The sequence below is a fragment of the Zalophus californianus genome, chromosome 3, assembly GCF_009762305.2.
Source record: "Zalophus californianus isolate mZalCal1 chromosome 3, mZalCal1.pri.v2, whole genome shotgun sequence".
Classification (NCBI taxonomy): domain Eukaryota; kingdom Metazoa; phylum Chordata; class Mammalia; order Carnivora; family Otariidae; genus Zalophus; species Zalophus californianus.
Window position 1 is genome coordinate 58879766 of NC_045597.1, and position 13613 is coordinate 58893378.

At 37.9% G+C, this 13613-nt stretch overlaps 1 protein-coding gene across 6 annotated transcripts in view; it reads left to right on the top strand.

Annotated features, from left to right (window-relative positions):
• FNDC3A (fibronectin type III domain containing 3A) overlaps window positions 1–6037 on the top strand; it is a 155186-nt gene extending 149149 nt beyond the window's left edge. For all 6 annotated transcript variants that reach the window (XM_027590846.2, XM_027590847.2, XM_027590849.2 and 3 more), the window contains one exon: window positions 4128–6037. In XM_027590846.2, the coding sequence (XP_027446647.1) occupies window positions 4128–4442 (315 nt within the window). In that variant the 3' untranslated portion in view covers window positions 4443–6037. The remainder of the gene's footprint in view (window positions 1–4127) is intronic.
• Window positions 6038–13613: the final 7576 nt, after the last annotated feature.

Genomic DNA, 13613 nt, shown 5'->3' on the forward strand with positions numbered 1-13613 from the left:
AGGGAGAAGCCTGAAGGTAAGCAGACTTCAAGATGGCTTGATTCAGAAGCTCAGTGAAGTTGTCAGGGGCATGGTTTTTCTCAACAGTCTTCAGTGACTGCCCTTAGCCGTGAGGAATTGATTCTCACTCATTCACATTCAGGGAAGAGAAAGCACTTAGACTGCAAAGCCATCCCTGAACCAATGACTATTTCAGGATTTAGAGGCCTCCTCTGCAGTTAATAATGAGGCAAGCTTCTCCAAGTACAAGGATTGGGTAAGGGAGAGTTTGATACCCCATCAAAAATCAGTACTGTTGGCAGTGTCAGAGAATGGGTACGAGGACAGTGGCTTGGTGGATTCTATACAACTTTTTTTTTTTCCTTAAAACTTCTGAACTTAGATTCCCAAAAGCAGTGCCCCTCTGAGTGGCCTGCAGACCTAATGAACCTGAATGTCTAAGAACAGGACCCATGATTGTTTTCATTTTTTTTTTAAGTTCTAAGTGGTGCTTATGCACAGTAAACCTAAGAGCTGCTCTAAAATTCCAAGTTCACTTATAACTCCCTCAACATTAATAGAGGAGAGGAATGGTATAGACAAGAGCCATGTGGCTATTTGTCTACATTCCGTTGTTTTCAGGGTTTTTTACTGTTCTCTTCATGTATTGATCACTATGAAATTAGTATTTGCAATAATATATCCATAAATTACAGAAGGATGATATATGACCATATGTGCCATATTATATATATTATATAACAAGATATGCCTTTCATTATATGTCATAATGAATAATTACTTTTAAATGAAATCAGATGCAAAATAAACCTTAAAAGCTACAAACAAGTCTGCACGTAACATACTGTTAAAATCATTCTTAAACCAACTGCTGTAAATAATATATATAGTGCATACTACTCAATGTAAAATCAGATTGTGGATGTGAAACATACACAGAAAGTAGAAATAGTTCAACAGAATTTGTTCCTTTGTAATGACAACTTCAAAAGTGGTTATCTTTGATAGTGAACATGTTCACTTATCCTTAAAAGATAAAAAAGGACTATTTTGCATTTTTGTATGACTACTTGGTAAATTAATCTAGCCAACCAAATAGGTTTCTAGAATGTGTGGATATGGAGAGAGATAAACAGGTAGGATACTGGTTTCATTTTTATTGGCCCCTGTTCTATAGTTGTTATTTTCTTCATGCTATGACATACTCACAAAGCTAAAATAAGGACAAGGCGCCTGGGTGGCTCAGTCCGTTAAGTGTCTGCCTTCGGCTCAGGTCATGATCCCAGGGTCCTGGGATCGGGTTCCGCATGGGGCTCCCTGCTCAGTGGAAAGCCTGCTTCTCCCTCTCCCTCTGCCCCTCCTCCTGCTCATGCTCTTTCTCTCTTTCTCTCATAAATACAATCTTTAAAAAAAAAAAAACTAAAATGAGGACAAATACCAATTTATAAAAATCTAAACTTTCTTTAAAAGTTTTCCTATAAAATTCTGTTGCAGCTGGTGTACTACTTCAAAGTTCTTAGCCAGCTAAACATGCACAAACTTCACAAGCTTAAGTTTAGTCTGCATTTTTCCATTAAAATGAAAAATGAAAAAAATAAAATAAAATGCAAAATAAAAACCGTACTCTCTCTTGTCTGCCATTTTCTTAATTGTAAATCTGCATTAATTGATATTTGCCATACTCTGCCTATAAATGGATAGTTGATTGATAGCAAATATAAAGAGCTGTTTTATTTTTCATTTTGTTTTACTTATATGTAATTTATCTAAGTCATCTGTGAGCAATAGCTACAAGCCAAAAAATTATGAATGTATTAGAGTTTTACTTGCCTTTTTCTGTTTACTAAGATCACAACAATTTTATCTTGTCAGTATGAAGTGGAGGAGTGGAAATGGTGGTATTTCTCAGTCTCAGACCTAACCACCTTATCTCAAGCTTGAGGCTTGTTTTGAATAGCTTCACTTAGCTATATGAACATTTCTATAAATTAGCTTTAGCAAGTTTATCTGTTTTCTTCAGTCCTATATCTACAATTATCTAAGATGTCTCCCTGTTTAGATATCCTTCCAACATCTGAAACACAAAACTGAAAACTTGACCTCATTATCTTCCCTCCCAATCTCTCCTCTCCAAACTCTTCACTTCATCAGTGTCATAAATACTAACATTTTTTTGGTCCCCAAGCTTTGAACTCTTGAAAGAATTTTTTTTTTTGCCTGCCTACTTACTCAAACAAAAATCATTTCTAGAAATGATCCATAAAAACTATACCAAAGCCTCATAGCCTTGTGCTTTCATACAGCAGGAGTGCTTATCGTGCCCAACTCCCTCAATCCCTCATTCAGCTTTATGATCAGGATTCCTTAAACACTGTTGTAAATATCACACACCTAAAGTGGCCCCTGTGGAATAAGACCTAAATTTCCAACTAGTGTTATGAACATATTCCTACCCTCTGTCAGATCTCTTCACCTATCACCCTCATACCATTTGTTGAGGTTACCATGCCCATTTGAAGACAAATGGAAAGTAAAATTTTAAAGACAAATATCACCTATTACATCCATATGACAAATACATATTTTTTTTATTTTTACTATTTTGGATTCATTGTGTACTCTTTCACACTGCTTTCTAATACAGTCTTCTAATTTACTGATATCACTGCTTTTACCATGGTCCAGATGTGAACATTACTACATTCCCACTCCGTGTATCGTTTGTGTGCATCCTCAGAACTAATGCATATTTACCATTTTCTTTGTTTCATCGTAAGTCTTCCTTCCTTCAATAAAAGCTCCTTTATATATTTTCAGCATCCACTGACACACATTTTGACCTATACTTAGTCAATAATTCACTAATTTAGGGGTGTGTGGGTGGCTGAGTCTTTAAACGTCTGCCTTCGGCTCAGGTCATGATCCCAGAGTCCTGGGATCAAGCTTCATATCAGGCTCCCTGCTCAGCGGGAGGCCTGTTTCTCCCTCTGCCACTCCCGCTGCTTGTGTTCTCTGTCAAATAAATAAAATCTAAAAAAATTTTTTTAAATGCTAAAAAAAATAATTCACTAATTTAGTTGCCTTAAGTATCAGTTATATACTGGGTTCTGAAGACACAAAGTGAGACAAAGCTCTTAACCTTGCTCCTTGAAGAGCAAACCAGTATGTAAAAATTTAGATGTACAACACAGATACGGTTGAAGCAGCTAAAATTGCTTGAAAGAAGGCTAGCCCAGGTTTGGGTTGATCTCACTTACAGCCCACCAACTAGCTGGAAGAACTCAATTGAACAGTCACTATGAGCCTTAGTTTTCTCATTTATAGAATGAGGGAAGGGACTCATTAACAGAAATCATAGCTTCCATATATTGAACAGTCGCCATGTGCTGGGCACTGTGTTAAGTCCTTTAACAAGTATTAGTTTATTTCATTCTCATAATTACCATACAACATAACTGTTCTCATTGTACTAAAGGTAATCGGTCTAAGATAACATGAAGTGTGAACTGGCAGAGCAGTGCTTGGACCAGGAGTGACCAGCCCCGATACATTTCCTCTTAATCACTAGCACTCTTGAAAATCCATGGAATTCCATTCTTGTTATTTCCTTTCTAAGGGATGGGCAGAGGAGTTGGATTTTAAGATCCAACTCTCTGATTCTAAGTGATTTCTTTAAAGTTTATAAAATAATTTGCCATAGACAACTGTAGAAAGCTCCCCTTATTCATTCACTGTTTCAGCAAATATTTGAAATTGTACAGAAACCAGTTTTACGAAGATTTATATATAATGAAGAAGCGTGATTAGAAGTAGTTTCTCTTTTCATGGAATGGTTTCACAAAAGTTCGACTTTACATTTGAGAAAACCAGGGAAATGCCTGTGGGCTGATTTTGCTTGTTCTGTGAGGATAGATCTCACATCCTCACTTTTCCAATTTCTCCTGCCCTTATACAGCAGATAAGCTCTTTGATGTCAAGGTAGGTGTTTTTAAAATGCCATTTAAAAGACAAAAGCAGTGGCACTCACAAGCTTCCATGTCAAAAATAATTCTAAAACTAGCCAGTTGGAAAACAGATTTTCTGCCTATCCTTCATACATAATTCTTTTTCTACTATCTTATTAACAGATTTACAAGGGTCCTGACTCTTCATTCCGGTATTCAAGCCTTCAGCTGAACTGTGAATATCGTTTCCGCGTGTGTGCCATTCGCCAGTGCCAAGACCCTGTCGGGCATCAGGACCTCGTAGGTCCCTACAGCACAACAGTGCTCTTCATCTCTCAGAGGACTGACCCACCAGCCAGCACCAGCAGAGACACTGTGGAAAGCACAAGGAGCCGGCGGGCACTGAGCGACGAGCAGTGTGCCGCCGTCATCCTCGTGCTGTTTGCTTTCTTTTCCATTTTGATTGCCTTTATCATTCAGTACTTTGTAATCAAGTGAAAATATAACTTTATTTTTAATACTGTATTACATTTTATTTTGTCATGTACTAAAATTATTTCTGTATTGCTTTTACAAAAACAGTGGCATTTAGCACTGGCATTGAGACTATAATACATCATTTTTGCCATTTTCAATGCTTATATCGTTAGGTAGAGGCTGCACCTTATTAGAATGCAAGCCACAGAAATAGCAATTTTTGGTTTTTCGTTTGGTTGGGACTTTTTTCTTTCCTTTCCTTTTCTTTTTTTTTTTTTTTAATATGCCTTCTTGTAAAACAAATTTTCTAAGAGGCAACAATATATAATTGATATTTTGACCAGTCAGCATGAGTGTAACAGTGACAACCTGATCTGTTTGTTCTAAAGATATTACCTAGTGAAAAATTCAGAATGATTAAAATTTACACTAACATGCTATAAAAAAAAATGTTAAAGTCTGATGCTGTGAAAGCAATCTAGTGCTATATTTCTACCTCCTCATTTGTCTTAATTATTTGGTAAGTGGGATTATGATGAATAACTGGAGGGGCTTAGCAGACAAAAACTGGATGAAAGAATATGCATGAAAAAAGAAACTTCTTATTTGATAAATGTGGAGTTCTTCATTACAAGTATATATTCATGAATTTACAGATAAATCACTTAAAGAAAGCACAGACAGTTTACTTGGCCTAAAAATATTTTAATGTTTACTCAAAAAGCACCTCTTCAGGTCTTGAGAACATGGAAAAAATAGAGGGCTTTATACTTTTTAAAAGCAATCATACTCAGCTCTGAATTTCAAACCTATTTAATTTGGTTTTTATGAGCCTCTGAACCATATGTATGTGTATAAGGACATGCATATACATATATGGCATATATATAAACTATACATACCAAGTGTAGAAATACACACACACACACACACACACACACACACACACACACACTCCATCTATCTGGAATAGGCTAAGTTTGAAGAACTCCCATAAGTTTTGCTGCTTCTCCTACAACTACTGCCATCACCATCAGAATTCATAATCAAACCTAACCTTTTTGTTTGGGGCACCAAATCTGAAGACAAAATTAATTTGCACCAGTAAACTTCAAGCTGCTTTCTTTCTTGAAAAACTAATGTTTAATGTAATGTCTGTCTGGATACTGTTCCAAATTGTTGATTGCATGTGGTTAATGTTGCATTAGAGCACTTTGCAATTGCATAATTCATTAATGTTTTGTGAGCTTGCATTTGTGAGTTATTGGATGATCAGATTGAATTTTGTCAAGTATCACACTGTACATCTTGCATAGATGTCGATGACTGCCAGTAATAATACAGTTTGTAATGAAACTATCTAAAATTCTTGTTTTATCACATCTGTTATCTGTAAAACACTTGTAACTAGCCTTTTTAATTTATTATTTGAATTTTAGGATAGTGAATCACTAATTTTTAGTTGCTGGGGTTAGCATTTTAGTGATTACTAAGCACTTCTGTCAGTCTTTGAAAAAAGGACGTATGTTTTGTGCTTTGAAGATCTCTGAAGAATTTCTCTTATATTAGAATGGGCATGTATTGTAATTGTTTTATGTCAAATGATCTGTGCTGTAGAAAAAACAGTAACCTTTGTTCAAAAAAGAAACGGATAAACTTGGCCTTTCCGAGTGGTAAGAATGATCTGTCACTATAATATACTGTATGTTTACATTTTATTTAAATTTAATTTCATGTATAGGCTAACTTCCCCCCAAAACAACAGTGATTGCAATTATTTTCTAGAAACTTCTTAAAAGTGCCACATTTGGCAGTACAAATGAGTTTGAGTGTAATAGCCCAGAGATTTCTATATAGTTGAATGTCTAAAATGGTGAAATATGCCACTGTGGCAGTTACAGTGGCTTATGTTTTTCATAGTAACTCAAATGAACTCCTATTTTTGATAGTAAATGTCATTTAATAGTGTACTTGCCATTTGAGCCTCACTGCAAAATCAGTGCAGAGGAGAAAACAATTTTTAATGTAATCTTGATTTTACCTCATATACTGTACATTCCAAAAACTCTAAACTTTTTAAAGATTATACACTACCAAACATATCACCTTAAAATTGTATAAGGTTGAACTTCATACAAATGAAAAAATATAATCTCATAAAAATACATAACTATGTAGCAAAAGTATCTTTAAAATCCATGGAAAATAAAAGTTGTATCATTCTTTTTTGAGATATGTTTATTGTATTCCTATACACTCATTATTTGCTGCCTCTTTTAGAGAATGAAATGTTAAGGTCTCCCTTCTTGCAGTGGGCTTAACAATAGTTTTTTTAATCAGTATTCAGATCTTCAGTGTGAGAGGACCCATATTCAAGAAGGTAACAGCCAGTAGATTAAAGAATGAAATAAGTTTTATCCTAGTGACTTGATTTTATGCAGTTCTCTAGACATCTTGCGTCCTTTACACGTATAAAGAATAAGGATGGCTCCTGGAAAGGAAATCTGACCTTCATACCTTTCCTGCATTCATCTGTTTCCTACTTAGTACCTTCTTTTTCCCAGCTTCAGGGACCTAGAACCTTCCTGTTACTGGCACTGCTGTCTGCCCCCATGTCTGCCCACCACCAGGAAGTTCAGCATGTCCACCTACAATACCATGCCTGAAAGTTCAGCATGTCCACCTACAAAATACCATGCCAGGAAGTTCAGCCCATGCCTGAAAATTCTCACACATACCAGAAAATTCTGTGTTCCCTTTCACTTACCCCCTGTTAATATTTCCATCCACAGATCTCAAAGGGGGTACATTGCCCCTTATTTTTTAAGTTTTTTTTTAAAGATTTTATTAGAGCGTGAGGTGGGGGAGGGTCAGAGGGAGAAGCAGACTCCCCAGACTGAGCAGGGAATCTAATGCGGGACTCGATCCTGGGACTCCAGGATCATGACCTGAGTCAAAGGCAGTCGCTTAACGAACTGAGCCACCCAGCCACCCTTTTTTTAAGTTTGTATTTAAATTCCAGTTAATGTACGGTGTAATACTAGTTTTAGGTATACAACATCGTGATTCAACACTTCCATACATCAGCCGCTGCTCATCATAACAAGTGCACTTCTTAATCCCCATCACCTATTTAATCCATCCTCCCACCACCTCCCCTCTGGTAACCATCAGTTTGTTCTCTATAGTTGAGAGTCTGTTTCTTGGTTTGCTTCTCTTTTTTTTTTCCCCTTTGCTCATTTGTTTCTTAAATTCCCCATATGAGTGAAATTGTACGCTATTTGTCTTTTTCTTACTGATTCTGCTCAGCATAATATCTCTAGCTCTATCTGTGTTGTTGCAAATGGCAAGATTTCATTTTTTATGGCTGAGTAATATCCCATCATATATATATGTGTGTATATATATATGTTTTTTTCTTTTGTATTTTTTAGATAAATACCTAGTAGTGTGATTGCTGAAGTGTAGGGTAGTTCTATTCTTAACTTTGTGAGGAACCTCCATACTGTTCTCCAGAGTAGCTGCACCGGTTTGGATTCCCATCAACAGTGCAAAAGGGTTCCTTTTTCTCCACATCCTTGCCAACACCTTTTGTTGCTTGTGTTGTTGATTTTAGCCATTCTGACTGGTGTGGAGTGGTATCTCAGTGTAGCTTTGATTTGCATTTCCCTGGTGATCAGTGATGTTGAGCATCTTTTCATGTTTCTATTGGCCATCTATATGCCTTCTTTGGAAAAATGTCTGTTCATGTCTTGTGCCTGTTTTTTAATTAGATTATTAACTTTTTGGGTGTTGAGTTTTATAAGTTCTTTGTGTATTTTAGGTGCTAACTCTTTATCAGATATGTCATTTGCAAATATCTCATCCCATTCTGGTAAGTTGCCTTTAGTTTTGTTGATTGTTTCCTTCTCTATGCAGAAGCTTATTTTGATGTAATCCCAATAGTTTATTTTTGCTTTTGTTTCCCTTGCCTCAGGAGACATATCTAGAAAGAAGTTGCTATGGTCAGTGTCAAGGAAGTTACTGCCTGTTTTCTAGGATTTTTATGGTTTCAGGTCCCACATTTAGGTCTTTAATCCATTTTGACTTTATTTTTTTGTATGGTGTACAAAGTGGTCCAGTTTCATTCTTTTGCATGTTGCTCTCCAGTTTTCCCAACACTATGGATACATTGCTTTTTAAAATCCAGGTACAGGGGTGCCTGGGTGGCTCAGTCGTTAAGTGTCTGCCTTCGGCTCAGGTCATGATCCCAGGGTCCTGGGATCAAGCCCCGCATCAGGCTCCCTGCTCAGCGGGAAGCCTGCTTCTCCTTCCCACTCCCCCTGCTTGTGTTCCCTCTCTCGCTGTGTCTCTCTCTGTCAAACAAATAAATCTTTAAAAAAAAATAAAAAATCCAGGTAAATCCCTAAGTGTCACAACTGCAGGTACCACAATTAAGCTTAAAATGTTAGGTTGGGGAAGAGGAGATATTTTGAATATAGGGGCATCACTTCATAGAAGCAACAAAGTATGAATCCAGACTTGAAAAGAATATGATACAGTGTTGCATGTCACTTCTTTTTTCTGTAGTTTGGAAAAGAAATTTTATATGCCCTGTTTGAACTCCATGGATTGCATAATGGTCCTTACCATCATGAACATTCTCTATAGAAGGATCCCATGTGGGTGGTGGCTTAATCAGGCAGACAGATTACAAAAGAAAATGATTCTCCAAAACCTAAAACCAGTCATACTGTAACCTAGCCACCTACCATCAATATTGGTGATGATAATTAGTGCTTTATGTTTTTAAAGAACTTTTTAAAAATTCCATTTTCAGGGCGCCTGGGTGGCTCAGTTGGTTGAGCGACAGACTTCGGCTCAGGTCATGATCCTGGAGTCCCTGGATCAAGTCCCGCGTCGGGCTCCCTGCTCAGGGGGGAGTCTGCTTCTCCCCCTGACCCTCCCCCTTCTCGTGTGCTCTCTCTCTCTCAAATAAAAATCTTTAAAAAAATTTTTTTTTAATTCTATTTTCATATATACTTTTTAAGATAGTGTATATACTCTCAACAGTATCCCTTAAATTATTCATGATTCTCTCCCTGATACTCTTAAAAGGGAGAAAATACAAAAAAGTTGACAGAACTAAGATTTTAATAGTTATGGTCATCAAATCTTCCATGTACAGAGTGGAGCCTTCAAACGTTCAGATGCTATAATGACTGTTTTTCATCTTATATAATAAAAAGATATACTTGCTATGGGAAATTTGCCAAAGAAAAGATCTTTGAAGCAATAGATTTTGAAGCCACATGATTTATTCAAATCCTAATGGTTTGCTTATGCTAGGCATTGTGTTCAGTGCTTTACCTTAGTTATATAATCCTCTTAATTGCTGTATTAAATATCAACTGAAGCATGGAGGAGTTAAGCATCTGCCAAAAGTCACATGGCTAACAAATGATGGAGCTGAGATTTGAATCCAGGTGACTGGTCTAGTGCCTCCCCACACTATCCTCTGCTGTCTCTCCCACAAATCCTGAATTCAATAAGGAAATCAAATTAATAATATTGCATTTATAATAGTATTTATTGAGTACTTTCTGCAAGCCAGGCATTGTACACTTCCCCCTATCCAAAACAATCCACAGCCCTCTAAGGATTGAACAGAAATCAGACAAGGACAATCTGATAGAAGGAACAAACTAAATGAGCAGCTCTAATTTCTTTCCTCTACAGTTTCATCTTTTGATACTTTGACTTCCATTTTGAGCTTACACTCAGCCCCAGAAATAACTCTCTTAAGTACTCATCCATCCAAGGATGAAAGTACCTTTATTGCCCCTTCCACGAATGAAACAAGCTAACATGTTCAAAAAGGGAATATAGCTACAATGTGGATGAACCTGGAAAACATTATGCTAAATGAAAGAAACCAGACACAAAAGATCCCATGTTGTATGATTCTATTCATATGAATTACCTAGAATAGGTAAATCTGCAAAGACTAAAGACTAGTGGTTGCCAGGGGCTGGAGGGAGGAGGAAATGGAGAGTAATTGCTTACTGGGTATTGGGTTTTATTTTGGAAATGTTTTAGAACTGTACAGAGGTCGTGGTTGCACAACATTGTGAACATAGTAAATACCATTGAATTCTTCTCTTTAAAATGGTTAATTTTATGTCAATTTCACCTCAATTTTTTGAAAAGGGAATATAAGATGAACCTAAAGACTAATATACAGACAGCACAAGACCAGAGAATCCTGGACATCATCAAATCAATAAACTGACCTAATCATTAAATCCATTTTGCTAAAGACACGGGCCAACTTCTCACTTCCTGATTTTCAAAGTTCCCAGACCTCCTTGGATGTCCCTACTCCTTTCAGTGGGTGGGTTGAATTTTTGATGGATGTCCATGATCATTATTAAATGATTTGGCCTGCCCAGGCCGAAGTTAGCAGCTCTGACACTCTTCATTACTTGTAGGATGATTCAGTGGTCTTAGAGAAAATATGTTTTGCAGTTACACAGTTTACCAATGACAACTGCTGTGCAGGAAGAATGTCCACATATAGTAGTATAAGGCCTTGTTTCTCACAGCCTATGTTCTGAAAAGTAACCTAGAAGACCACATTTGAGGAAAATTCATGTATTGGGTGCTCCAGTAATACTAATAATTAATGTCTCTAACTTTGATTCAGACCCACTTACACCAGCATGAAATCTAGTGTTTAATCATGCTGTGGAAAATTTGGTGTCCAATCCCTGCAAATCTGGCTCAGAATGACCTCCAAAGGGTGAAGAGGGTAAAACCGCAAAAAGTCCCAGGAGTACACACATTTCCAGAAAGAGTGTACACAGTTTATGAAAATATAGTTAAGAATTTTTTTAAAAGGACACCAAGTTTTATTTTTTTATTTTTTTTTAAGATTTTATTTATTTATTTGACAGAGAGAGACACAGTGAGAGAGGGAACACAAGCAGGGGGAGTGGGAGAGGGAGAAGCAGGCTTCCCACTGAGCAGGGAGCCCGATGTGGGGCTCGATCCCAGGACCCTGGGATCATGACCTGAGCCGAAGGCGGATGCCCAACGATTGAGCCCCCCAGGTGCTCCAAAGGGACACCAAGGTTTAAAAGATACCATAAACCCACTGTAAATAAAAGAGTATGGCACTGCCATTCATTTGGAAAAATAAAAATAGAAAAACTCTGAAAAAGAGCAATGAGAGGAGACTAGCCCCACTAAATTATAATGCCTCAATAACTTATAAGCACCGAAAAAAAAAAACTAAAGGAACAAAACAGAAAGTCCAGTCTCAAGAACACATAGGAATTTAGCATTTGACAAAGCTGGCACCTCAAGTTGGTGGAGTAAAAATGAGCAATTCAACAGATGTTGGGACAACTGGATAGCCACCTAGAAATTAAAAGTTGGATCCATATCACCCACACCTTACACCAGAATGAATTCCAAATGAATCAAACATTTAAATGGAAACAATGACACTAAATAAAAGATGTGAAAGAATTCCTATATAATCCTGGCATGGGAGCAGCCTTTCAAATCATGCTTCAAGATACAGAATCCACAAAAGGAAAGATTGATCATTCCAATGTCATATAAATAAAAACTTCTGCATAGCAATTAAAAAGTTCAAGGAAATAGCAAACCTGGGGAAAAAATAGTTGCAATTCATATTCCAGAAAGGGCTAATCTATCTAATCTCTCTAATATTGGAAAACGTAATAAATTCTTAAACATTCGTGAAGATGAAATAACCAATAACCCAACATGAAAACAGGCAAAGGATTCAAGCAGTTCACAGAAAAGGAAATACAAAGAACTCAAACATATGACAAGATGCTTAATCTTACTCATAACAAGAGAAATGCAATGTAAAACACAAAAAACCATTTGTCACTATCATTGGCAAAACTGCAAAATGTTGGTTACACACTATGTCAGTAACACGTTAGAAAAACAAGACATCGCTGGCAGAGTTTAAGTTGTACAATTCCTATGAAGGCATATTACACATTGCACATACTCTTTGATCAGGCAGGTCCACTGACAAATATTTAACCTACCCATTTAATCACCCACTTGTGACACACTGGACACTATTCATTGCAGACCTGTTTGTAACAGCAAAAGACTGGACAAATACCTAAATGAGCAACAATGGGAAAACAATTAAACAAATCGTACACTCAACGTGATGGAATGCTATGCTATAGCAAAAAGAATACAGCAGCCTTCTGTTTACTGATCCAGAAAGAACACCAAGGCATATTATGAAGTTAAAAAGCAAAGTGCAGAATAACGCAAGCACTCCTGTCAGGCGTCCCACTCTCCGAGTCTCCTGGGTCCAGGCACCAGAGAGGTGAGTGAATGAGACTTCAGGGGATGCCGGCCCCTAGCTGTCGAGCCACTCCCAGCTTTTGGATCTTTGCAGCTGAGGTCCCAGATAACGGGAAGCAAAGACAAGCCATTCCTGAATTCCTAACCCACAGAATTAGCACAATCAAATGGTTGCCTTAAGCCGCCAAGTGGTCAGAAATCTTGCTATCCGGCACTAGTTACTGGAACACATGGTTTGAATTCCAAAATACAAGATCCTTGGCCAAATACTGGTTCTCCTCCTTCAGGGCACTCCCCACCTACCTGAGGTTGGAAGAGGCCAGGTGACTTCTGGCTAATGAAAGGTAAGCAGAAAAGACATTTGTCCCTCTATTCATTAGGGTTCAGCCAGGAAAACAGATTCACACTAGATACTTAATAAGGATCATTTAACATTGGATCTTGGTGTAACAAGTGTTAGAGGGCCGTGAAAGCAAACAGGTGACACAGAGGTAATAAATACCTGGAAAAAGCTGCCACTCTTTGGGCTGGAAGCCAAAGGAAGATGTTGCAGGTATCAGAACCTAGGAGGTTCGAGGAGGAGCCCTGGGAACTGGGAACCAGACCTCTGAGGATGGGAGGCTGCCTGCCTGCTGCTGGTGGGGCTTTTGTTTGTGCCCAGAGGAGCTGGAGGCTGAAGCCAGTGCTGCTGGGAGGGCACGGGGCCCTCGCGGGATGGCGCTCAAAGGAGCATGAACAGGAAGGCGCAAGTGCCTTCTTCGCTTCCCTGCCCTCCAGCACCCCTGCTGACAAGCCCAACAGGGAATGAGCGGGCCAGGGAGATGAGTATGTGCAGAATCCCAGTAG